Genomic DNA, 27,696 nt, shown 5'->3' with positions numbered 1-27,696 from the left:
TGCAGAACAATTCGTTTCCTAACTAAAATGTTCTTAATTCACAATCAATTCAATTGTATAAACATTATCAGAATTATCAGCAGTCCATAGTCAACAGTTGGAATAACTTACCCTACTGGCGTCATGTGCGCGTGCCACTATCGCGAATCACCGTTCCATTTGAATGTAAACAGAATCAATAATATTTTTGAAGATTTGCGGATTCGAGCCAATCGCTACAAATGGCTCATCCCGGTTGAAGAGGGCCATCAGTTTCAGTTTGTTCGCGAATTCGATAGGATCGTTTAGCTTTGGCCTGAACAAGTTTAAAGGTTTCAGAAGCATTTTTTTTTTTCAATTTAGTTAATCAGCTTCACAGTAACAGTTGAACAACCATTTAAATTTACAAAGTGTACTAGTCAAATAACAGCAAAGCTTGGAAACGTGCGCCACTGCCTAAAAACTAATAGTGAAATCTGCTCAGTGTCTACCAAAATCGATCAATAGCTCTTCATCGAGTGAGAAAACTATCAACAGAGAGCGTTTGCGGCAAAAGTGCGAGGAATACGCTGATCTCTCTTTGGCCATCCGTCAAGAATTTTCACTACACTCGGCCTCTTTTCCACAAAGTTTTGCCAAGTAAAGACGGGCCCAAGCAAGGCTCCCGCGAGTGATTAAAAAAGTTATAAAAATTGCCATCTTCGAAAACCTTTAAGGTGAAAAATACATAAAACGCGCGAGTGTGGTGATAAAAATAGCTCTTGTCTAGCCTACTCCTGTCTGCATTGGGCCGTGTTTTACTGGAGATACTTCGTAATTCCGGTGCCAACGATAGTTGAAGAAAAAGCAAGTACCCGTGAACTTAATTCAGTGACAGAAAAACTCCGGCTATTTAGACGACAAAAAGCCAAAGGCTTTGAAGAAATTCTAACACAGTTTACAATCGTGAAAAAGGAGTGAATTTGCACAACCAAAATGCCCCAGACAAAGGCAACCAATGGATTCTCATCCAACTCGAATGGACATGATGTTGGCTATGAAATGGAGGACGGCTGCTCGTTCCTATTCACCTCGGAATCCGTTGGCGAGGGTCATCCAGGTATGTGTTATCATTCACGTTAAAAAAAACTATTGAAAATTTACCCGGTAACAAAGGTCAGAAATAAATATTAGAACTCAAGTCCCCAGTTCGTCTGAGAAATGTTCAAGTTTTTGAGGTTAGGTGCCTTCTCCCTGTGGTTCATTTTCGTGTTCTCCCTTCCAAACGCGAGGGTTGTTTTACGAAAATGTGCTTTTCGAGCCGATGGTGAATGCTAGCATCTGCTTGCATTTGATTACGCAATTTATTTTAAAATCGGTGCAAACTTTTCATGACGAAATTCGTATAAAAGTTTTCCAATCAGAAAATGCACTATCCCTTGCGTCACACGCTCTTCCCAGTGAAATTCTTATTCGGAATGGCCTTCCTCCTGGGAGGGGAAAAATGGCGGATAGTCTCATGTAGCATATGAAAATAGAATAATCTTCCCACAAAATTGTATACGGAAAACTCAGAAATATAGCAAAATTTGCAATTATAAAACCTTTTAAAAGATGAAGGTGACGTTTTTCTATAGTTCACCTTTTGCCTATCATATGAATCAGCGATAGTTCTGGAAACAAAATAAGTTCATAAATGTGGTGCTTTCCGCGTACTTTTTTTATTTCCTTGATCCGTCGAAAGGGCCTTGCTGCTGGCTGTGGTGGAAGAGCCGCTAGCGAAGGGGGAAATCATCGACCGGCGCTCTACTGCTCATCAGACCAGCAACCCCCTGCAACATCTCTGGCTTTGTCCAACCACCCATCAACCCCTTTTGGCCTACCGGTCCGGTCCGGTTGATCATCTTTGCGAGACTTGTTTTCATTCTCTGTTTTGCTTATCGGGAGAGCCAAATTGCGAGAGAACACCCAAACAAAACTGATGTTGGAGAAAATCTTATCAGAACTTGTTTCGGAGATGCTCTTCATCGAGATTGTTGCCAAATATATCGATAACTGTCCCATTGGAAATGAGCTTCCAGGACATGAATATTCTTTTAACATTAGGCATTTCTTGTTGTTGTTTTCTTTTTTCCGGGATTTTAGGTATTTCCTATTTTACATTGATTTAAAAAATTAAAAAAAAATCGTATAAGATTATGGATATGCCAAGAGTTTAGAATCTTTGACCGCGTACTATTAATAGTTCATGAACTAAAAAAAAAACTTGAATCCAAAAATTTTACTTACCTAGTGTACCTACCTCATAATGAGGAGTCCTCATTTGTCGTGATAAATATGTATTAAGTAAAAGATAAAAATTATACTGCAAGTTATAAGCTGCAGTAGAAGGAATCCAATAGCGAGAGTCCAAGGAATAAGACTTTTTTCCATGAAATTTTAAGTTTCCCTTTAGATAGAAGCTGATAGAAGTAGTTTATCTTTTGCTGGGTTTCAAGCATCTAGAGCCGATTCATCCTCAAAAAAAGCTTTGCCATTTAGGTGATGTTTTCTTTTAAATCAGATTTTTTGGACCTTTACCATTCATGCCGCAATGCATTATCTACTATGCGTCTGCCAGGATTGAAAATTAGCAGAGTAATTGTTGAAAAACAAAACTAGTATGTGTTAAGTTTTTGAGAAGTTCTATAGGTTGAATCAAAAGTTACACGAGCTAAGATGACTGGTTCAGTTATAGTCAATTACCTCCCATATTTTAAATCTGTTCAGAAAGATAAAATTGAACAAATTTTCATCCTGATTAAAAATTGAGTTGAAAACTGCTATTGGCACACAGAGCAGAAAAAAGCCGGAACTAAGTTTGAAAGTGTTGTATTTGTTCTACAAAAAACTTCAAAGAATTTAGTGGGCTTGCTAGTTTATGATATCTACTCTGTTTATATCTTCGTGGTTTATGCAATTCTTTGCAACCTATGAAATATCGATCAATAACTAATTGTTTAATTGTGTTATAAGTATACATACTTCTCTACAAACGATAATCACTGTATGCTGCGGTGATTTCAATCAAGCTTTCTCTTCTTTAGTGGACCGGTAAAGCGTATATCACTAGAGGATAACTGATCCTGAATCCACTAATTTTAAAAGGAATATTACAACAATCTGGTAATAGGTAGTAGCTAACACGCGCCGAGCGAATAATCGTGAAGATTTTTTCCTTTCCTTTTTTTCTTCCGGTTAATGACAGATGCCTAACACTATCTTGAAAGAGAAACTTATGGTTGGCTATTCTTGCCCTTGCAGCAACATCCTCCCCCCGGTGGAATCCGGATTTGCATCGGTTCCACTTGTTCCAACTTCTAAGATTGCTAACCTAGCTACAGGTCTTGTTAACACCCCATTATTAGTCTGAACTAGTGCTCTACGAACTCTTCCATCCTCAGCCGGAAGTGTTTCCAAAATACGTCCACGCGTCCAGCTGTTCCGTTTATTCTCGTTCACGATAACAACCAGATCTCCTGGTTGTACATTTCTTGTCTCTCCGAACCATTTCGTTCGTTTGGTGATAAATGGAAGGTATTCCTGGATCCAACGTTTCCAGAACGCGTTCAGTTGTTTGTCCATTGTGTACCACGAATGGCTTAGTAATTTATTAGTCCACGGTCCTTGAGTTATCGGTTGACGAACACCACTTGAGCTTCCAAGTAGGAAGTGGTTTGGAGTAAGCGCTTCGTCCTGTCCCTTCTCCAATGGTAGATAAGTTAATGGCCTACTGTTTACAATAGATTCAGCTTCGATGAGTATTGTCAAAAAACGTTCGTCATCCAGGGATTCGCTGTACGAATTCGCCATAGCTGATTTAATGGAGCGCACCATTCTTTCCCATGCCCCTCCCATGTGGGGGGCAGCTGGTGGGATGAATCGCCATGCTGTGTTAGTATTAGTGAAGGTGGCCTCTAATCCAGCATTTATTTGTTCCCGTAATACTCGCTCTGCGCCTTGAAAATTGGTCCCGTTGTCACTATGGATCTCTAACGGCGATCCTCGCCTACCAATAAAACGTCGTATTCCCATTATACACGCATCCGTCGTTAAACTGTGAATCACTTCGAGGTGCACAGCTCTAACAGTAAGGCATGTGAAAAGTGAAACCCACCTTTTCACGCGGCTTCTCCCAGATTTAATCGTGAAGGGTCCAAAAAAATCAACACCTACATAGGTGAATGGACGTAAATGTGGCTTAAGACGTGCAGCTGGTAGAGAAGCCATTCTCGGTACAGTGGGTCGTGCCTTATCGATTTTACACCACTGACAGCCCTTAGCTATTTTTTTTACCTGTGATCGAAGTGATGATACATGGAATCTTTGTCGAACTTCATTCACCACAGTTTCATTGTTGGCGTGGTGAAACTTTTTGTGGAAATCTTCAAGGAGTAAGAGGGTTAAACGATGATTTTTTGGTAGGATAATTGGACACTTCAGATCTTCAGAAATACCTTGTGCCGCACCTATACGACCATCAATTCTTAAGGTACCTTTATCATCTAGCATTGGCGTTAATTGGTATATGCTGCTACTTTTATCAATACAATCCTTTTCATTTACAGCGGACTTCAAATTGTTTGTAAGGATCAACATTTCTCCTGGGTATACTTCCCATTGAGTCTGCTTAAACAGAAATGTTTCTGCAAACTGTAGTTCATTTCGTTTTAAACACCCAGTTGTACGACTCCCTTCTGGTTGTCGTAAATGACAGATGTACCTATAAACGTAAGCCATTGTTCGTAATAATCTGTTCCAATTGGAAAACTGTGCAATGTCTACAAGCGGAACAGGTAGGACTGAATCGCAATGCACTTGGACACAATGGGGACGAAGCTCCTCAGTTGTAGAAGGCGCTGCCTTCCAGGTAGGCCAGCTTTCAGCTGGTTGTTTTAAAAATGCTGGACCGCTGAACCATATACTGTTTTCTGAAAAGTAAGGTCCAGTGCCCCACTTGGTAGCCTCGTCCGCTGGATTCAATTTGGAAGGGACCCATCTCCATTCCTCCCGGGTTGTAAGATCGAGGATTTCGGTAATACGGAATGCGACAAAGCGATGATATCTTCGAGCTTCTGAGTTAATCCAACTTAATGCTGTAGCTGAATCGGACCACCAGAGTCGCCTGACCACTCTAAAGGAACGATTCTCTTGGACAAATTGCCCGTGACGCGCTCCGAGCACGCAGCTTTGCAGTTCGAGACGGGGAATGGACTGAAGCTTGAGTGGCGCCACTTTCGTTTTTGCACCCACGAGTGCAACTTCTATGGAACCAGCTGAATTTTCATAACGAAAATAAGTTACGCAAGAGTAAGCCAATTCACTGGCATCCACAAAGGTATGCATTTCGACATCCTTGGCAGTTTCACTGAAGTAGCACCTGGAAATTCGTAAGTTTCCTATTTCGTTTAACATTTTTACCCAAATTTTCCATCGACCGTACAGTTCATCATCGATTGCTTCGTCCCAGGCTAGATTCTTCCGCCAAGCTTCCTGAATCAGCAGTTTTCCGAACACCAAATACGGAGCCAACAAACCCAAAGGATCGAAGAGTGTCATGACGCATCTGAGGATTTGTCGCTTAGTTGGTCTCTCGTTTTCTTCGATCAATAACACAATGTCATCTCGCATCTGCGTAGGAAAATATAATTGGTCAACGGGTGTTTCCCACAGGACTCCTAGTACCCGCTCTGATGACTCTTTGATAGCACTAAGTTCTCTTGTTGACTTGGATTTTTCTTCTCCCAAATATTGCAATACCTTTGGGTCGTTGGAGCAGAAATTTCGGAGTTCAAATCCGCCACTTCGATGAATTTCTTTAACCTGTTCGCAGATTATTTGGGCTTCTTCGGCGCAGGGAAAGCTGGTTACATAATCATCCACGTAATGCCCTGAGATGATGTTCTCTACCGCTTCAGGGTATTGTGCAGTGAAACGCTCAGCATTAACGTTCTTCACATACTGAGCAGTTGACGGTGAGCAGGTTGCTCCAAATGTGGCTACGTCCATCACGTACACGTCTGGATCTTCTGCGGAATCGATCCGCCATAAAAATCTCTGGGCACTCCTATCCGCTTCTCGAATAGAAATTTGGTGGAACATTTCTTTCAGATCTGCACAAACCGCTACGGGATATTGGCGAAAACGAAAAAGAACCACTGGCAAACACGACAATTGATCGGGGCCCTTTAACAGCATTGTGTTTAACGAGATGCCATCTACCTTGGCAGCTGCATCCCATATCAATCTTACCTTGGACGGTTTTTTAGGATTCACCACAACACCCAGCGGAAGGTACCAGGTGCGTCTTGGATCGGCCGTTTGAAGTTCAACCATAGTAGCTAGGTGACAATATCCTTTTTCTTGATATTCTTGAATTTGGCGACTGACATTTTCCTTAATTTCTGGCGTTTTATTCAATTTGCGTTCTAGACATTGTAGTCTCTTCAGGGCCATCGGATAACTATCTGGAAATTCGATCTGCGTATATTTCCAAAGAAGCCCAGATTCATAGCGATCACTAATTCTTACAGTTGTTTCTTTTAGGAGATTCAATGCTCGTCTTTCTTCTTCGCTTAAGTCAGCTTGTTTAGGCAGGTCCCCAATATCATCCATGGAAAAGTACATTTTCAAGGATTTATCAATAGACTCCTCACTTTGGCATTCGCATATATGGTAACAGTAGGTCGGAGTGTGTTGTTTTCGACATCCTCCATACACGCACCAGCCTAGTCGCGTGCGAACTGCAATAGGAGCTGCATTACCGCCTTCTCGGGCTTTCAAAGGTACTACCAGTTTTAAATTATCAAGTCCAATCAAAAGTTGTGGTTTGGCGTTTTCATAACCTTGAATGGGGATATCACGGAGATGGCTAAACTTGTCTCTCATACTTTCAATAAGCAAACTTTGCTGTGGCAGGTCTAGCGATAGTGTGGTTGCTACATTGTAGACACTATAACGTTTGGACTCATTTGTGCCAGATATTTCAAATTTAACCAGCTGTGAATTACTTTCTGTGCGAACAACGTTCGCTGTCCATTTGAGGCAAAGTGGCTCTTTCCGGCCATGCAAGTTGAGTTTATTCGCCAGATCTGTCTCTAACATCGTCAGAGCAGATCCCTCATCAATAAAGGCAAAGGTTTTTATAGAAATGCTGCCGTTGTGAAGCGTCACAGGAATAATTCGAAATAGTAAAGATGACGGAATGCTTTCGTGAATGTTCTGGACGGAGCAATTAGGCGCTTTGGTATCAGATGAGACAGTTTTTTGTGAGTGTAGTAAGGGGTGATGGCGACAATCACACCCGTCAACGCCACAACGATTTCGGTTTCTACACGTTCGCCTTCCGTGCCAAAATAAACAAGTTCTGCAGAGCCCCAAATTGTGCACACGATCCCACCTGTCATCGACCGATAACTCCTGAAACACTTGACATTCTTTGGCACGATGTCCTATTTTCTGGCAGACTGCACAAATCGGCGATTTTGGCGATCCAGATGAAATTTGATGGCGATCATCTTGCTCGTATTCGGGTGTTTCCTTGTGTGCCTCGGTATGAACTAAAATACGATCCTTGGGTTTTTCACGTTTAGCTACCCATTTATCTCCATGGTATCTAGTAACACTGTATGCATCACTTGTCAACTCTTTCATAAAAGTACCAAATGTTCGGATATTTACGAAATCTTGATTCCTCCTAAATCTGACCCATTGCATTTTATAATCCGCAGGAAGTTTGCCGATCAACTCGCTCAGTAGCGTAGGATTCGATAAATGGTCAATTAAATCTGCAGCCTCCATATGATTGCAGAGTGCCTGTACCTTAGTACCAAATTCAATTATTGTTTCTAGTCTATCTGCTTTTAGACATGCGGAATTTCGAACGTTCTCTATCAATGATTCGATGATAAGTTCTGGTCGACCAAAACGTTCGCGGAGAGCTTCTATAACATACGGTACCGAAGTTGGCAATATTAGGCAGCTCCGTACGGCCTCCCAGGCTGGGCCCTTTAAACATTTCTGGAGGCGAACCATGTTCTCTCCGTTATTTAACCCACAGGCTTCAGTTGTAAAGCAATACTGACTAAAGAATACTGGCCAATCGGCTGGATCGCCAGAAAAAAGCGGAAGTTCTCGAGGAAGATTTTGACGAGCCGCCATTTGTTGTGGTGTAGGGCAGCTGGTAAACAGGTTCGCTTGTTCGGGAAATGATGTAAAAGGATTTCTTATCGATTGTCCGGGTGACAGTTTTCCTTGGGTATTCTGCCGCTGTTGATTTCCTGCCTCTTCATGATTTTCTAAAGCCGAAGCATTATCCATTTCTCTATTACGTTGTTTTCTCTGAGTGTCTCCTGTAGAAAAAGGAACCTCTGCTCGCTTTGCTCGAGAAGTCAACTGGTATTGTGGAGGATTGAAGCTTTGAGACGGACCGGGAAGTAGGACTGGCTCTACTAACAGATGTTTCGTTTTACTGGCTACATGATTAGATTGCGACGCGGTTTCTAATACAGGTGGTCTCTTTTCTGACCTAGGTTGCTTTGCTGAAATCTGTAGCTGACACAAACGTAGTTGTTCCTGTAGAGCGTTGAGCTGTTCGGCACTGGGTTCAGGATTCTCTAGGCAGATATTCAGTTGCTCTTGTAGAGAGGCTAAGGTGGTGTTCATAGGTTCTTCGATAACAGTGTCAGTTAGTGCTTTCTTCAGGATAGGTTGTTTGGAACTATTTGATTCCGGTTCCAGTGCTAACCCTCCTATTGCTCCTTCATGATGAGAACCTGCTTGACTTCTAATCCAATTCTTAGTGCGACGCTGGGTTTCCATTTGATCGTCGTCATCACCGCGAGACTCCTCTTCCTCTTCTAGTAATGAGTCTTCCATGATCTTAAATTTCTCGTCTATGAACTTAAGTTCCAATTTCTTCACTTCTTCCATGCGCTTAAGCTCTAATCGTAGCTTTGCTCTACGGACAGAAGCTGAAGAGCGACCTGAGGCCGATTTCTCTGGGATGGGCAAACACTTGCTACACGTCCAATCACGATTTTTCACACCAGGAGTTTGACCGGCACAGGAGAGATGCCACCAATCTTGGCAGCGATCGCAGGCCACCATATTATCTGCCGAATCTGGGCGGTCACAGCTCACGCAGGAAAATGTGTTGTCCAAATCTATGGTGTTGAATTCGTCGCCACTTGAGGTTGCCATCGTTAAATTCTTTGAAGAATATTGGCACACAGAGCAGAAAAAAGCCGGAACTAAGTTTGAAAGTGTTGTATTTGTTCTACAAAAAACTTCAAAGAATTTAGTGGGCTTGCTAGTTTATGATATCTACTCTGTTTATATCTTCGTGGTTTATGCAATTCTTTGCAACCTATGAAATATCGATCAATAACTAATTGTTTAATTGTGTTATAAGTATACATACTTCTCTACAAACGATAATCACTGTATGCTGCGGTGATTTCAATCAAGCTTTCTCTTCTTTAGTGGACCGGTAAAGCGTATATCACTAGAGGATAACTGATCCTGAATCCACTAATTTTAAAAGGAATATTACAACAATCTGGTAATAGGTAGTAGCTAACACGCGCCGAGCGAATAATCGTGAAGATTTTTTCCTTTCCTTTTTTTCTTCCGGTTAATGACAGATGCCTAACAATATCTTGAAAGAGAAACTTATGGTTGGCTATTCTTGCCCTTGCAGCAACAACTGCACTTGAATGTAAAAAAAAAAACTGAAATATAAAATGGTTCCGTAAACTGGGGAACTTTCGATTACTTCTTTTTAAATAATTTTCGAATATTTTGGGAAAGATTGCTTTTTTGTAATATCCAAAAGTTTTAAAATACTTACTGAGGAAAGGAGTGTAAAGCATAATAGTTTGTTTCTTAATATTTAAATGACATTAGTGGCTAGAATTAAATATTTATCGACATCTTAAAATTTGTTTTTTAGTGTTATTTTGCAAAGAAGGCATTTTAACAGTAATTTAGGACCGAACTGCCTTTTTAGGTTTTCTTTCGAAAACATATACCTATTCGAAAAATGACAATGAGGCAGCATACAAAAAGGATAATTATGGCTCAATATTTCCAAGCTAGGTTCAAAAACAAATGAAATTTTACTTTCATACGATTGCCTAGGTCCTCCTAGAAATCCTATTTTTTTTCTTCATACTTTACCGTTTGACAGGGTTCCTAGTCATTTGGCTTCTCTTGGAAAATGTCCATATATTTTTTTATACACTAGGGTTCAACTTTAAAAAATCATTCAAAAATCAGCAGTGAGTAAATTTTGATAAATTTACGTTGTGATGAAGACCATGTTACTTACAAACGAGCATGATATAGTCAAAGCGAGAAACGTTAATACGTAAATTGTTATGAACTGCTGGTGTCTTTACTTACCCCGCCTTATGGGGTAAGTAGGGATGGTGGATTTATCCTTTGATTTCTCAAAAAATTTTCAACAAACTTTTGTTTTTTTGGTTGAATACGTTACTTTATTGCTCGAACAGTTCTAAATTTTGAAAAAAGTTATCCCAGGTAAGCTTTGGAGACCATACTTTAGTGGTCTGCAAAAAATCTCTTATTTACCAAGTAACCATGAGCACTTAGCTAGCAGTTAATTTCGTTAAATCTGGCTCATAGAGCTTAGAGAGAGCAGAGATGCTCTAGAGCTGTTTTTGGATAACATTTTGACAAGTCATTAGTTCTTATGGTTATGGAATTCTTTATTTTTAACCGTCGTTTCTTTTCCTAACTTGTTATTGAGAATTTAAGGATTATTTGTATGCACAATTGTTGTAAAGAGCCAACAACATGTGGACGACCATTAACGACTGCTAATTTAAGATTAGGTCGGTCGTGGAATGAACTTTTCACACTGAATTGAGTGCTGAAAAGAAGATATTTTCGATACTTTCAGTGTCATAGAGTCTGGAATCTGCTAGGAGCTTGCCCTTCAATGTAGAAATATCCGGCAACACTGTTCCAGAGCACGCGAGGGCGCCAAAAAGCTGCACTTGAGAAAACGGTATTGATTTTCTCAGCTGCTACGAAATGTTTCTCACCTTCTATTCCTTAATTAAAAATCATCCATCCATGCTTGTTTCTCGGCGTGCTGTTGTGACGACTGGCAAATCTGATTGTGATTGTAGTCAGTCGTCATGGTATGGCTTAATGCGCCTCGCCGTAAAATTTCTGACGAGCGACGTCGTCGTCATCGGCACCACGCCATTTATGAGTGCCAAACGTAAAAACACGTGGACGATGCGGGAAGTTATTCGTCACAGTTCTATTTTTACCAACCGCAAAGCATAAACTTTGCCAAAAAAATCTACTTTTCAGAACATGTTCGAGTTGGTACCTGACCTGCATATGAAAAAATGCAACCATTGTTTCGTTGAATGATTTTTTGCCTTTCCTCAGCTTAGCTATTGCTAATAACATAGGGAACGATTCTGAGAATAAACCGTATATCACCACCTGTCTGATGATACTATGGGGAAACTTCCATGAGTAATGTTATTAAAGCTCCTCGTATATGTATTGCACACTTGGAAAAACCATCACATTTTAAGGATGATCATACGCACCATTTGGGTCATATATACTTGAAAATTTCACGTGAATTTTAATTAGCGACTTGAAAAAGGTTGCAAATTTTCAGACGCGTTTTTCTCAAAATGTCCTAAATGACGGAAACCCTTTTCATGTGTTGGTTGGTACTGACATGTTTTATAGATAAAATAAAACAAAAAATAGAATAAAATGTTTTTATTATTCAAAAACTTGGGTTAAACTTCAGGGCTTAATTCTATAAATTTCTGCCCTTTGAATATTCCATACTTACTTAATGATCCCGCACCGATCCTCCGGTGCATAGGGCCGTGGTAAAAGACCTCCACTGTTGACGATCCGGAGCCATGGCCATCTAAAATCAGAACACAAGAAATCAAAACAACAATCAATCCCAACCACTGTTTTAACATTCTTTTAACGATCTCCTCCCACCAATTTCAGACAAAATGTGTGACCAGATTAGCGATGCTATTTTAGATGCTCACTTGACGCAGGACCCCAACGCCAAAGTTGCATGCGGTAAGTTCAACGATTTGCATTTCACACCAAATAAATCACTAAACTTAAAAATTTCCCTCCAACAGAAACTATCTCCAAAACCGGCATGATTCTCCTGTGCGGAGAAATTACCTCCAAGGCAGTCATCGACTACCAGAAGGTGGTCCGTGAAACCGTCAAACATATTGGCTATGACGACTCTTCCAAAGGTAATGCGTTCGTTCGGTTGGGGTGGGTGCTTTTTAGGTTTCCTTCCAGAGGGGAGGGTCTTTCGTCGTTCGGATTTGTCGCGTTCGCTTAGTAGGTTGGATTGTGAAAATTGGAGTCCTTCCGGCAATTGTTCGAGGATGTTATAAAACAAATCTATGTCGCTCCTTCTCCAGGTTTCGATTGGCGCACCTTGAATCTGCTGGTCGCGATTGAGCAACAGTCCCCGAACATTGCCCAGGGGGTGCACATCGATCGGGATGAGGACAATGTGGGAGCTGGCGATCAGGTACTACTCCATCGACCGCCCTTTGGCAGCTTCGACCGAGTGTCGTGTCGTGCCGTTTATGGCAATGGCGCAGAAATCTAATTTACGTTGTGCATCCTCATCAATTTGTACTACGGGGTGTTGGCCGGTTGCTCTCATCATTATCGGTGTGTGTGTTGTGTGTATCTTTGTGTGAAATTCACCATTAGTCGTATTTATTTTTTCAAAAACCCATTTTTGATCTTGGAAAGTTGAAGCTCTCATAATACGCGCTAAGTCAGTTTCCGCTTTCCTCGAAGATGGTTAAGCTAATGATTTTTTTATCTGGCTAAATGAAGAAAACTAACAATTATCAACGATAATTTTGCATGAATGAAGGGGCCTGCTGATGTTTCCGGGAGAACAGACGCCAACCGGCGAACTTTTATTTTCATTCATTTTGGAGCATGCGGACATTCGTTCTATTTTTTTCCCCATCAATCGTTAGAGGCAGGGCAAATACACGTCTCGGTTTGGTTCGTTTCGAGATAATCGTCAAGGTGTCATCGCGAAAGGTCATCATTTTGGACGAACGGCAAAAGGGTCTGGGTCGGGTAGGAACAACGGAGTACAGATTTTTAAATGGTTCTAACGAACCGAATCCGGAAGTTTATTGTTCTATTGCGTCAGAAGTTAGTCCGAGATTATCTTATTGCGTAGGTACTTATTAGTTTTGCATGACGCAGTTCAGTCATTCGAAAAATGTTTATTTGTAACGTTTTCTCAGCGATAATCTCTATCAATTTTTCAGAATTGTATTTATTTATAATTTCAAGGTTTTTACTCTTTTTAGATTTCACATTCCAAAGTTTAAAAAAAAAATAATTTCAAAGAATCAGTTGAACTTATCCACAATTCTAATATCTACCTTACCTAACAAGAGAGCTTCTATTGACGCAACAATGCCGCCAACAGCAATCAAAGCAGTAATTCGATATGAAAAATCAAGAATTCACACAATGAAATCGATTACAGTCGTGGGAAACGCTCGGTGGCAAATTGATACCGGCCATCGACCAGTCAGATTTCATAATTTTTCTTTCGGTTTTGAATTTGTTAATAGTTTTTCGCTTTAAAGTACCTAGAACAAATATAAGCAGCTCCACTATTTAGTGCTGAGCTAGCATGAGTTAACAATTTGTCCTGATTCCGTTAAACACGGGCGAAGCTCCACGTGCCGTTGAACTCGTGGAGCAAAACGGTCCGGTGCCTTGTTAGAAACTGTATCTGGTTACGGTGTTTACTACGTTAGAAGAGTTCTCGGAAGTCGCAAAAAGAAATGAATCTTCGTTTTTAGACGATATATGTGTCGATACGTTTGACTCAGACTCAGCAATTAAATTTCTGGTATCTTGTTTCGCCTGATCGTGGTGACGCCTTGACAACATAGCTCAGATTACTCGTGAAACCGTGTCTCTGACGGATAGGGCGTTGTATCGTCTGGTTTTCGAGTCCGTCTCGTGTGGATTCGTTTAGCATATCGTTGTTTCTCCGGCTATGTTTCTGCTTTCGTCAGCAACTGTCTCGCCACTACTGGTGCAAACTGTGATCGATCATCTGCGCGCTGCAACCGTTGCCGGGTCCTGTCGGCGTTGTTGTTTGGACGGGATCGTAATCCAGCGCACGCTTATTGGCTACCGTAAGAATAAACAACCATTCGGTTATCGGCGTTTGTTTTGATTGGAGCCACGCGAACGACGTTTCCCCTGAATCAGTTCGCCAATTGACGCTGTTGCGTAGTCAATGATCCGCATTAAGAAACAATTCTTCGATACCTCCCGAGAGGATGCTGTCTTTATTTTGTATTTATTTTTAGGGGCGATAGGAACTCTGACTCAAGCTCGAACTTAAGTTAATTGAACACTTTAAAAACACCATACTAAAAATATATTGCACGTCTTTTCTTCAATTTCATCGCATGACCTCCATAATCGTAAAACAAACAAAATACCAAACAAAAAAACATGGAACACGTACGAACTTTTCTGACCTGATTGGGGATCATCCTTTCGAATGCAACCAACCTACATTTTCGGTCCATAACATGCACACACAAACTTCATCGCTCGAAAAAACAGGATTTGATTACAAGACCTGTAACGTCCTGCTGGCCCTGGATCAGCAATCGCCAAACATTGCCGCCGGAGTGCATGTGAATCGGGCAGAGGAAGAGGTCGGCGCCGGAGATCAGGTTAGCGAATCGGGATCGAATTTTTGATAGCTATGTTTTATAAGTATATTTTTTCACTACCTACCTATTGTTTTCCTGTCTGATGCTGTTGTGCGCTAAGGATTATGGTTTTCTGGTCTCTATACTTCCTTTTTTGGTTTTATTTCCTACTGTTTTTGGTGTTGCGAGTCCACTTCAAAGTTTTTGTACTATATTTGGTGGAAAAATTTGATTGAATACATTCATCTGGTTGAAGAAAAGTTCATCTCCTCTTAACGACATTTCTTTAGAATTACAAACATCACAAAAGTTGATGTTCTGAATGTCTGATTTGGCTATATATTTTTTTAAATTTAGTGTGCATAAGCTGGATGTGACTTACTAACTAACAAATGTAATCTTAAGTATTCCTTATTCTCAAAACACAACCATTCTTTGCTCACGAAATTTTCCAAAAATGGTAGAGTTCAAATTTTTGATACCTCTAAAAAGTCGTTCCTTGAAATGTCGTTAGTGATGGTTGTTTACATAAGGCATGCAAATCTCTTGTTCACAAAGATGTCCATCAAATAGTTGTTTCAAAATGTTCGAAAATTATCTTAAAAAAATCAGAATCGAATAGCTAAAGTGAAATTTAGAATCAAACCACGATTCCATATTCAAATTTTAGAGACAGATTCAAGGTTCAAATTTCAAGTTCTAGTTCAATTCAAATTTAGATTTCGAACTCAGCATTCAGATTCAGAAGTAATTTCAAGATTCAAGATAATAAGGAATTGTGATTGATTTGCTTTGGGCCAAGTGAACCCAGATTCATGATTCAAATATCAAACAGGTTTTTCCAGATTCAATATTTTAGTCAATTCAAATTTATACTTTGGATTTAGAATTCAGAATGAGAAGAATCGTTGTCAAAACTCACGACTATAGTGAATTTTTTAATATTTTTGCTCAACGAAAGTGATTTCCATAAAACAAAAAATAAGAGATTTGAATGCTCCAATTTTGTGTAATCAAACATGGAGGGGGGACCTACGTCATTCAAACTTGGGCACGAGCACCGAGAAATCGGTCGAGTTTCGATTTGGGTGAACCATCCATGCATGTTCTAAGTTATCGCCTTGCCTTAAAGTAAACATTTTGATTGAATTGTTTTGCTTTTGCTTATGTCTTTTTTGGTTTTTTCTGATTCATTTTTTTTCTTTGACCTTGTTGGGAACTAATCGATCGTTCACTCATCGTTTCAACCTCCTCATCCATCTTCCCCATTTCCATTTACATGTGGTGGCGTAATCAATTTTGGATAAGGGAATGTATTTATATTTTTTAGGGTAGAATTTAGTTGCTAGTTGTAATAGGAGACAACACAGGTCATATACAAAAAAAAAACAAAATCAGGTTTTTACAATGCAAGTTAGCTAGTGAATGTCATCTTAATAATGGAACAATTGATAGTTATGAATTTTAGTTTTTGATTTAAAAAACATTAGCTGGAATTTTCCTTATCATAGGTTATTATTCGAAAAAAAATATGTTTTTTGCAGCGCTAGCTCTAAGGAAACAAAATACACTGCTGGCCTTGTTTGTTTGCTTCACGCGAACACATCAGATGACTATCAATCAAACATAAGGATTGCTCTATCGTTCACCTGACAAATATTATTGTACATACAAGAAAAAAAACTCGGATGATCCCCTGCGAAGCGTTATTGTATGATCCGATTTGCTGGTTGGTGCGCGGACAATCTAGCTTTTGGAGGACTGCGCAATAGGCACCGGTCTGTCCAGCCAGGTTATCAGGCAAACGATGAACCGGCATTTCGTCGTCATGCGCGTTGTTTATTGACTCGACAAAATATTATTTGGTCATACGAGAACCAGCCCCGTCGCTGGGAGTTTATGTAATCTGTATTTTCTCATATTTTTTTTCTGTACTGTGATAAGCCACGCATGTATTATAAGCAGACAAATAACGAGGGTAACATCCTCAATGTGTAAATTATGAATTTAGTTTGGATTCATCTAGGAAAAGATTAGAACTATTAGGAACCACTGCTAAACCACAAACTATTCCCATGCATGCTATAACATTCGCAAAGTGTAATCATCGCTTCCGCTTTCAATAACAAAAACAACTTTTACGCCACTTTATATTATCAACGTTGACAGCAAACTGTTGTTTTGTATTGACGATCCTTTCTGTCTGCGCCTGCAGGGTTTGATGTTCGGTTATGCCACCGACGAGACGGAAGAATGCATGCCTCTGACCGTGGTGCTGGCTCACAGACTCAACGAACGCATCGCCGATCTGCGACGAAGCGGGGAATTCTGGTGGGCTCGACCGGACTCCAAGACCCAGGTCACGGCCGAGTACAAATTCGAATCCGGCGCCTGCATCCCCCAGCGAGTGCACACCATCGTCGTGTCGCTGCAGCACTCGGATAAAATCACTCTGGAAGAGCTGCGAAAGTCCATCATGGATCAGGTCATCAGGGAGGTCATTCCGGCCAAGTATTTCGACTCGAACACTATTGTGCACATCAACCCGTGCGGTTTGTTCATCATTGGAGGACCGCAGGTGAGTTTCCCTTCAATGTTTCCAATAATCAAACTTCTAATTCCGATTTCTTTCTCGTCATTTAAGGGCGATGCCGGTTTGACCGGACGAAAGATCATCGTCGACACGTACGGTGGTTGGGGTGCCCACGGTGGTGGTGCTTTCTCCGGTAAGGATTTCACCAAGGTAGACCGGTCGGCTGCCTACGCGGCCCGTTGGGTGGCCAAATCGCTTGTTAAGGCCGGCATCTGTCGCCGCTGTTTGGTGCAAGTCGCCTATGCCATTGGCCTTGCCGAGCCGCTCTCGATCACAGTATTCGACTATGGCACGTCCAAGTACAGCCAGAAGGAACTGCTGGCCATCGTGTCGAAGAACTTTGACCTGCGCCCCGGCAAGATTGTCAAGTAAGTTTAAGTTTGGCTAAATCCTTCCTTTCCATTAATGTCTTTCGTGCCTTTCGAAGTTCCATTTGATGATGATTTTGTATCGTATTGGAACGATTCATGTCTTAGAGTAAAACCTAGACATTGATTGCAGCATACCACTCCACGATCTTTTTTGTATTATTATGCTAAAATTCGAAGATTGTACAGCAAATAAAACTTTAAGATGTTGATTCTTTAATCACGTTTTATCCCTTCCATCACAGGGATCTGAACCTGCGGACACCATTCTACCAGCGCACCAGCACCTACGGCCACTTCGGTCGCCCAGGCTTCCCGTGGGAGGAACCCAAGGAGCTGGTACTGAACTGATTGTCAGCAGACGACAGCAGCTCTCAGCAGCAGCAGCGAGCGACATCGGACCCAGAACAGCAACATCTTCCGACCGCTTCTAAGAAAACCAAGTTTAACGATGACGCCCTCTAGGGGTTAGTAGGATTAAGTACATGGATAGAACGATTTTTTTTTCTTTCTATTAATAGGTTTTTTTTACAAGTCTACCCGCCGAATTTTACGTGTCGGTAGCATGTCGTGTCTTTAAGTTCTTGTGACAGCTAATTTGTGTTGAAACAACCCTCAATGCGGAAAGGTGCGAATCATGCCTCGGATTGTGTCATATAGTAATTCAATATTGAAAACGGAAAATAGTTTGTATATTTTCACTACTTATCGTTGTCGGTTTCGTGTGATTAAAAGTTTGTGTACCACAAGACGGAATTGTTCAACAAAGTTTACTTTACAGTTTTAGGAGAGAACGTTTCACCTATCCAATTAAAAATTCAAACTTTTTCTTCCGAAGTAGAGAGCACGTTCTTGTGTAGATTGAAGCACGTTGAGGAGCCAGTTTAGGACAAGCGTAGGCATTCAAATTATAGAATTCGATTTTTTTCAATCACATAACCAAATGTATTCTTTCAAAATGTATTGAAAATCGTGTAAGAATTTCTTCGAGCACTTGGCACTCCCCTCCCTTAGTTTGGATAATCCCGGTCTTTACACGAAACGCAAAACGAAAAACGGCCACACAATTTTGTCTCTTATTTTTACGCTTAAAATTACACCATCGGTTTTCGTAACTTTGAAAACTTTAAACAAATAATTAGTATGTACGCAAAAACCAACAAAAACAGAAAAATAACAAACGAAACGCAATGTTTCAAATGCAAAAAAAAACAATTATAAAAAAAATGAAAAAAAGAAATAGCGAAAAATGGATTCCGTGAGTGTTCTCTTCGTCGAAGCTAGATCATTCGGTTGGCCACAGTAGGAGACCCTGCCCATCAAGTGTGCCTCCAGCTTGCCATCCTTTGGAGGCGCTACCTGCTGCAAAATTTGTTGTATGACGTGAAAAAAATCGAATACAAACGTTTTCGATGATGGATTATGTGCTTCACAATGTTTCGTCAGGTGATTTCGGTTCAGATTTCGGCTACCGATTTCCGGTCGACACGTGGACAAAGCTTGTGAACTACAAACAACATCAAACAGTTGCAAGGTCAAACTTCGTTGGATTTGGATTATGACACATTGAACAGCTTTGATTATTGAATTGACTCATCGGAGAATAATCATTAGCAACAAACGACCGGTGATAGGATTGGAGCATCAGCAATTTATCGCGCATTTAAAAATTGCAATATTGTACAATTATGTCAGTTATCAAATGGTCCTTCAGTACAGCTCAAACAGATATATGGAAGATAACCATATTAGAAGGAATTGCTAGAAACTGCCACTGCGAAAACATTCAATAGATGATAGTGCATTGCTGAGATAACAATCGCCCGGAAGAATATTTTAATGAACTTGAAGCTCTAAGCTTTTGAACAGTAGTGAACATATAAAATCACTTTAAACTTTGAATGTGTTCTTCAAAAATTTGAATCTACTGTAAATCAATCGAAATAGTCCACCGTACATTTGGACATCACTTTGTTTGTTCCAAGAACAAATTTACATCTTTTCCAAAATCGCGAGGCATCCCTGAGCCTACCAACCAAGCTTGGTTGTACTTTCCTACATCGAAACAAGGAACTTACATCCGAGTTTACCGTGTGGTCTCGGACGTTCAGAGGTATAGCATCTTAACAGAACAATCAACATCCTACCGAAATTTCGAACAAAGGATTGCCTCCCCATCAGAACCAATAATCCACACACAACGAAGTTTATTTTTTTCACTCGGGTCATACACGTTTTGTGTTGTGTTTACGTAAAGGAATTTATTTGTGGAAAAGAGCCATTTCGAAAACACTCCGGTCCGCCGAATGGTCGAAAGGTGCTTCCCGGGCCATCGTCGATTGACGACACATTGGCCATTTGCTGGGATACGTGGTGCAAACAAAAAAAGCTGAAAAACAAAACCCAAAAAATTGATTTCAAACACCCGAACAAAAGTGTTAGAAACGAACAACTTTTACACAAACCTGTGGTTTTTAGATGTTAGCGCATATTTTAGTTTTGCTTAAACTTCATCGAAGTGATTTAGTTGTGAGCACGCGAAAAATATATCAATAGTTTGTTATTTTAACCCGAATCCAAGCGAAGAGAATTCGTTTATAAGAAATTTCGTTCGTTTGTATATTCAACATAAGTAACCAAAAACCTATCCTAACGTTCTAATAACGCACATCAATAAAGGCATGAAAATAAATCTCATCTAAAAATCTGTACAAAAAGGTTAATAAAACGGAAAATCAACGTTAAAAAAGAATAAAATGAAAATAGGAACAAAAAACCAGCACCACCAATGCACGCTTCGCGAGGGCACGGATCCAACCAAAAACAAGGAGTTTTTTAAAATGTAGTTTGTTCCCCTTTCCTTTTTTGTCCCGTTAACGTCGGAGACGGACGAATAAAATTGCAGAATATTATCGCTAAGATATCGACGATTACTACCGTCAAAAACAATTAAATTGATTCTACTAAAAGTATGTGGAACATTTGAGAGAAGAAATTATAAGAACAAAAGATAAGATGCTAAATCCACACATTGATCCCCGATTGATGAAAGAACCAGTTGATTAAACGTTGAAACTTCTGACAAATCTTGACAAATGATGATGAATAAAAACCTTTCTATTCTGGTAGATCAATATAGCGTTTTATTGTGTTCGAAAAAAGATCCGAAAATGTTCTTTCTTACTTACACTAGTGTTTGAGATAAATAAATCTTAACAATCAATGAAAAAAATCAAATAGGTATTAATGAAAATGCGTAGAAAGTTTAAATCGTTTTCTATTAATTATTTCAAGTGTTATACATTGATTCAAAATAAGATTTTGGTGAAATCTAATCCCGTTTTCACGTCGAATTCTGATTAAAAATTATAGTTTAAAAATCTTGTACAGTGAATTTGAATTCCAAATTGACGGCCTGATGGCAAAGGTAAAATCTTATATCAGTATTTGTAACGATTTTCGACATAATGATAACATGATATTTTGAAAATTTAATTTTTTGTCGGAAACAAGACAAAAGAGATAACAAATGTTGTTCTGATATATTTTAGAACACTTTTTTAGTACTATGAAAGCGCCTTTGTGTATGCAATAAATGTTTGTTGCGTTTTAGATAACATTGCAGGTCATCATCAAAGGTCTTTAAAATATTGTGAAAAAGCTTTGGAATTTTTAACCAGTGAAAAAGGAAAAAATATAGAATCTGTTTGTTCATTGAAAAAAAATCTACGTTAAAGGGCTCTATTGTGAAAGAAAAGAAGAATCATGTACAAATGTGCCAATTTTACCCGGTTTTTTCACTAAACTTAACTAAATTTAGCTCGATCGGACTCTTAATATTAGATTCAGGTTGCCGCAGCAGAGATTCATAAAAAAAATTACGTTAGGTATACCTACAGAATAATTCTAAAGCAATATATTATCCCTAAAAATCTGTTCCATCTGATTGTTTGACATTTTCCGAAAACTTTCAAAACATAAAATTTCTTTTAAAATGTTCAACTTTGCTAACGCTATTCTAATGCTAATCCTATACTTATGCTATGCTAATGCTAATCCTAATGCTGTATTGATGTTTCGAAGTAACAAAAACACAGAACAGGTCTGTTTGTCTGTGAACGTTGCAAAAAATTCCCATTGCACACGTTAAAAAAAACGGCCGGCCAGAAGCTGTCATGATTTAATTTTCAAGAAATAAGTTGCACTACAGGATGAAAATTGCCGCCGCTGCTGCGGAAAGTATACCAGATACATGGATCTACACTAGGCCACTAAACCAACAACCGATTCTGGTTGCCATTGATGTATGGTCTGATCTTGGTCAGGTTCGAGTGCAAGTTGATCGAGTTTTTAGCGGTCGTCTTCGTTCTCAATCTCATTCCATTACGATTTTGTTGCTTGTTGAAAAAATTGATCTCGGTGGTTATCATACTGATACTACATTGTTGCAATTGCGCTTATTGGACTAGTTAATTAGAAATTTTTTGACGGTTTCCATGTGCACAGAATAGGATTTTCATCAAATAAAGCCCTCTGTAGCTTATATTTCATTAATAGACTTAATCTTTTCTGTATGGTAACCATTCCCAAGGAAAAATTTGAAAATTCAAAGATCTACTGACTAGAAGTTCGAGCATTTTTGGGGTTTTTCAACGGTTTGGTAGCAGTACTAACAGCTTCATGCTTTGGATATATTTTAATTTATGAGTAACATAATTCAGGGTTTTTAAATAAAATATATTACTTACTACTCATTACACTATGGTTTTTTGCGATTGTTTGTGAAAATATTCAGATATTTACCTCTGGTCATTTCTTTGGCCTCCTGAACACCCAACTGGTACGCTTGGTCGTAAATTTTTTTAACTTCAGCAATAATTCCGTTAGCAGATAGGGCTCCTAGTTGATACATTGAATTGATATCATCCTGGGTTAGTCCTTTGGTCCATGCCGGAGGAGAAAAGTTTACGTTTGGTGTGCTGTACCCCTGTGCTCCCCTTTTCGACCAAATATCCGGCGAGTTTTGTTCCAACTTTTCCAGGCTCATAAGATTAGGTTCGTCGTCAATTTCTTCTTTGATTTGGATAGGAGTCTTGTTTTCATCAGAGTTAGACATGGTGACCTACGGTTAGTCTGAAACTAGAGACTCAAATCTCTCGAAGCGCGCTAATTATTATTGTATAAGGTGATTTCGATGCATTCGGAGCCGTGGTTATTAGAGTTTGTGGTCGGTGCTAGAATTGTTAAGATTACGTTTAGCTCTAGAAATTTAGATTCATGTTAAGTGATAGTTCAAGTTTTACCTGTATAAATTTGTTCCTGTCACAAAATCGTACTTATTGCAACCGCTGGTATTATGAATACTTTTTTGAATATGTTGTTTAATCAATGTTTTTATCGAATTCAAACAAGTTAGCCTGCTTGGTTGGACAGTGAAAATAAAACAGCCAGCTGCTCGAACAGAAACGTCAGTTCTTTAGAGACCCTTTCACAGAGAGTCGTTATAAAAGAGCACGCTCATTTTTATTTACCCATTTATGGTTAAAGAATAACCATTTTCTGGTTTTTGCTCCAAAACAATCAATATGGTTATTTTTTTAAAGATTTTTTCTTTGCGAAATTTTAACCATTTTGATAGTTCCCGTGTATTACCCACAAAACGGTTGAAACTTTTCTTCGCCATTTTGGAGTTAACCGTAGAGCAAACCGAAGCCGTTTATTAAAAATTTAATTTCTTTCCGCACGAATTAAATGTTTAGTAGTACACGCAGAAAAATTTATTTTAGAAACAATAAGATTATCAACGAATGCTATGCTAATGCTATGCTAATGCTATGCTAATGCTATGCTAATGCTATGCTAATGCTATGCTAATGCTATGCTAATGCTATGCTAATGCTGTGCTAATGCTATGCTAATGCTATGCTAATGCTATGCTAATGCTATGCTAATGCTATGCTAATGCTATGCTAATGCTATGCTAATGCTATGCTAATGCTATGCTAATGCTATGCTAATGCTATGCTAATGCTATGCTAATGCTATGCTAATGCTATGCTAATGCTATGCTAATGCTATGCTAATGCTAATCCTAATGCTGAATTGATGTTTCGAAGTAAAGTTCAACAAAACACAGAACAGGTCTGTTTGTCTGTGAACGTCGCAAAAAATTCCCATTGCACACACGCTAGAAATTATTAAACCATTTACGATTCAAAAATAACCATTTTTGACCTTTTCCCGGGAAATGCCATTTTATGAGTTCTCTATGAGAAGCCATAAAATGACTTCTAGGGGAGAAGTTCGAATATGGTTATTTTTTAACCGAATGAGATTCTCGAGGAGAAGTTGAAATATGGATGTTTTCAAACCATAATGCAAAATGAGGGAGAAGAAAAAATAAAATTTAAACAATTTTGTGTTTTTACATCTTTTTATTTATTTTTTAGATGTTCTGCTTTCTTGATGATAAATACAGGGGGAAATTTCAACGATTTTTGTTGTGTGGGCCTATCGGAACAGCATCGAGCTACTTACTTTCACTTTCCCGATGAAAGTTCCGATCTTTTGGCTCTGATGCTAGTGATTCAGAAAAATCAAAAAGCCGATTTCGCTCGTCAGGAACAGATGAGCATTGTCTAGGAAATAGCTGCAACAAGGGAAATAGCTCATCTCGGTCGCCGGAACAACAATGTGTATAGCCAACTTCAAGACCTCCTCAGCTGTGGCTTCAAAGTTAACCTTGAAAAGTGTCTCTAGTGCAGAGAATGTTTCTAGAGAACCAAAATCGGCATTTGGACAGGCTGAAAAAATGAAATTATTGCATAAATGAAAAACAAAAACGGTCCGCAAAAAAAAGTTACCGGTTCCGTTTCTGCCGCTTTGTGCTAAAGGCAACTGGGAGGCAGCTGTAGCACAGAATCTTTGCTGACCGCAATTCCACTCCGGTGGGTGGAGCTTTTTGGGCTGTATACCAATCTTAGGTCCATCCTTATATTATGGAGAATGGTCGGGGTGGCCAGTTTTTGAAGCACTTCATGTTTGCTCGTTCCGGAAGTAAGTAGTTCCGCGTTCGGTGCTGTTGTTTCACTGGAACTGAATCCGGACTGCCGCAGTCGTCCACTTGATGCACTGCAATTTAATTTTTTTGTTGATTGGTTGGGTTTTTAATTGGATATTCAAAATGATAAAACAATTACCTTTAGAATCTCTCCAGCCTTGTTTTATTCGTACGGACAAAATGAAAAACAAAACACGTTCGGTTCGCTCCACGGTAGCTTCCAATATGGCGAAGAAAAAACGTCAAGTTTTTCAACCATTTTGTGGTTCATACACGAGAACTTGATAAATGGTTGAATTTTAACATAGAAAAATTCTTAAAAAATAACCATATTGATAGTTTTAGAGCAAACACCATAAAATGGTTATTCTATAAACATAATTGGTTAAATGAAAACGAGCGTGCACGTAAAAAACCGGCCGGCCAGAAGCTGTCATGATTTAATTTTCAAGAAATAAGTTGCACTACAGGATGAAAATTGCCGCCGCTGCTGCGGAAAGTATGCCAGATACATGGATCTACACTAGGCCACTAAACCGACAACCGATTCTGGTTGCCATTGATGTATGGTCTGGTCTTGGTCAGGTTCAAGTGCAAGTTGATCGAGTTTTTAGCGGGCGTCTTCGTTTTCAATCTCATTCCATTACGATTTTGCTGCTTGTTGGAGGGTTTGATCTCGGTGGTTATCGCCCTGATATTAGGTACATTGTTGCAATTGAGCTTATTGGACTAGTTTTGTAGACATTTTTGACGGTCGCCATGTACACAGAATAGGATTTTCGTCAAATTAGGCCTTTTTAACCTATATTTGGTACATACAAGACGATTAGTCTACCCAAGCTATCGTTTTCCAAGAGTTTCAAAACACCGCCAGCATCAAAGCTAGACGTTCTCCTTATATTCGCTAAACTGGCTAATTTGTATGTAAATGATTTGGATGCGCATTTTTTCAATTTCCTCAGGCTTGCCTAAGTATGCTGCACTTAGTACCCATCGTCTTGTCGTGGGTAGGCTTTTCCTGGGCATTGCTATGTTACACAAACCTCCTCAAATGGGACCCATCCATGAATCTACGGGAGTGGAAAACCCGGTACATGGCGAGAGGGTGGCTCGCTCTGTACTTCGATCCCATCCGAGTCATGACCCAGCATAATTGAACTGTAATTCCATCATCGATTTCAAATCATCGTCAGCAGAGACACATCTGCTGCAAGCGATTAACGGTAACGCTGAATGAATTTTCCCGCCTGTGAGTCTTGTCGTGACATTCCATTTAACTGCTGCTTTTGGCGGGGCTTAGAAGATACTCACTACTTAAATTCCCCTTTTGGCCCCAAGTCACTATCAGAGGCTCACAGCTTAGCCACCTACTCGTGCCAGCCATTGATTGGGCGTTGCATTGAGCCCCAACAACAAGCCTCCCCGAACATCCAATCAGCGTCAATGATTCGAAGAAGTCTTCCCGGAACGGGGTTCGACGACGGCTTATTGCCGCAAAAAAGCGGAGCAATTTTTCGATTTTCTCACTCCAGCTGACTGACTGACGGCCGATTGGCGATGGCAATTATATCTCGTTTACTATCGCGCGCCACGGATTGTTGTCCCCAGTCGATTCCGTACATCCAAGTTCAGGCAATCCGGACCAAACCGATCACGATTTGAACTCTTCCTATAAGTGTTTAACTGAGCCTCGCGTTGATCGAATAGTGGGGCGCAGAGTGTTCCAAACGGTTTAATACGCGAGCTTAATACGAAATCTTCTCCGGTCTAACCGGAGAAGTTTCGTGATGACAATCGAGAAGTTAGAAGTTTGTTGAGAAGAAGTTCCATCATGATTTCGACCATACTTATTAGAGGTGAAGAAAAACAGATTGCAAAAATATAATCGAAAGTTAAGCAAAAAAATTAATTTAACAACTGAAAACGTGATTCCGTTGGATGGAGATATTCGACAAATTCTAAGATAATTACTCAATTTTAAAAAAATTCAACAAGCCAGATTTTCTCATCCAAAATCTGTATCTGAACTGTAGAATGGAGAATTGTGAATTGGTTGAATTCTCTATTCAGTCGTTATTTGACTTAAAAATCTGTATCATCTGTATCGGTAGCAATATCAACCGTGATCTCGTAACGCCAATCCAACTCAATGATTTTTAGAAAAACTTAAACTGTTAAATTCTTTGGAATTATTTTTTACGGTCGCCATGTAATGGTAATTTTGATTTCGTCGTGCAAGGCAGATGTGTAGCATTAGGGTATACGAACACAATAGGCGCGATGCGAAAAGCGAGGAGCAAAATGTTCATTAATCGAATGAATTTCCCAAGAACGTTTTTAAAGGCAAACCACAGGTCAAAATATTTCATCAAAAATTATCAAAAACTTGTACGAACTTTTAATTTTTTTAATTGTAAATTGGTAAAATTATTTCAAAGCGTATAACCCTCAAAATTTATTAATTAGATATGTTGTTTCATCAGCCGTGTCGTCAAACGGCTGATATGAAACAACAGGAACACTTTCTCCTAGAAGTTGAATTTCGCTGTCTGACGCTATGGTCCGCCGTCTTGAAAACCAATATGGCCACTTCCGCCCAAAATTAATGTATTGCACAGACACCGTTCGTTTTTTGCAACACGTCCGTAAATTTTATGTTGCCAAAATCGAACTAATATAATTAGGCCAAATTAAAAAAAATCATGCTAAAATTACGCTTTACATTTATTTTGATTTCTTTGAAATAAAAATAGAAAATAAAAAAGTGACCAAAAAAAATCGTCTTTTTTGGATGTTGCCAAAAACGAACGGTTTTGCTCGGATGTTGCCCAAATCGAATGTTGCCAAAATCGAACGGGGTCTGTATATAACTGAAAATTCCATGAATAAAAAAAATCTAACAAAATTATGTCAAAA

At 39.5% G+C, this 27,696-nt stretch overlaps 2 protein-coding genes and 1 long non-coding RNA gene across 5 annotated transcripts; 1 reads left to right on the top strand and 2 right to left on the bottom strand.

The window, feature by feature from the left end:
- The first annotated feature begins 251 nt into the window (after positions 1–251).
- On the top strand, positions 252–20,854 carry LOC129744028 (S-adenosylmethionine synthase). 3 transcript variants are annotated; one of them, XM_055736344.1, is made up of 7 exons: positions 256–1,078; positions 12,019–12,096; positions 12,162–12,284; positions 12,459–12,571; positions 16,975–17,337; positions 17,404–17,720; positions 17,966–20,854. In XM_055736344.1, the coding sequence occupies exons 1-7, from the start codon at positions 955–957 to the stop codon at positions 18,069–18,071; spliced, it is 1,224 nt and encodes a 407-aa protein (XP_055592319.1). In that variant the 5' UTR covers positions 256–954; the 3' UTR covers positions 18,072–20,854. The 3 variants fall into 3 exon arrangements, with proteins under 3 accessions (XP_055592320.1, XP_055592319.1, XP_055592318.1); XM_055736343.1 differs by lacking the exon at positions 12,459–12,571 and adding an exon at positions 14,668–14,780 and having other exon boundaries at positions 258–1,078; XM_055736345.1 differs by lacking the exons at positions 12,459–12,571; positions 17,404–17,720; positions 17,966–20,854 and having other exon boundaries at positions 252–1,078; positions 16,975–17,336.
- A 1,625-nt stretch (positions 20,855–22,479) lies between these two features.
- Positions 22,480–22,836, bottom strand: LOC129741327 (protein lin-52 homolog). The gene has a single exon (XM_055733048.1). The coding sequence runs from the start codon at positions 22,834–22,836 to the stop codon at positions 22,480–22,482; it is 357 nt and encodes a 118-aa protein (XP_055589023.1).
- A 1,344-nt stretch (positions 22,837–24,180) lies between these two features.
- On the bottom strand, positions 24,181–25,045 carry LOC129743730 (uncharacterized). Its single transcript, XR_008736667.1, has 3 exons — positions 24,920–25,045; positions 24,584–24,851; positions 24,181–24,523 (listed from the first exon to the last, which is right to left on the bottom strand). It is a non-coding gene; the product is annotated as an uncharacterized LOC129743730 (long non-coding RNA).
- Between the last annotated feature and the right edge of the window lie 2,651 nt (positions 25,046–27,696).

This window comes from Uranotaenia lowii, chromosome 2, assembly GCF_029784155.1.
Source record: "Uranotaenia lowii strain MFRU-FL chromosome 2, ASM2978415v1, whole genome shotgun sequence".
Lineage (NCBI taxonomy): Eukaryota > Metazoa > Arthropoda > Insecta > Diptera > Culicidae > Uranotaenia > Uranotaenia lowii.
Note: the sequence above shows the minus strand (reverse complement) of the source record. Positions and strands in the feature narration are given on the sequence as shown.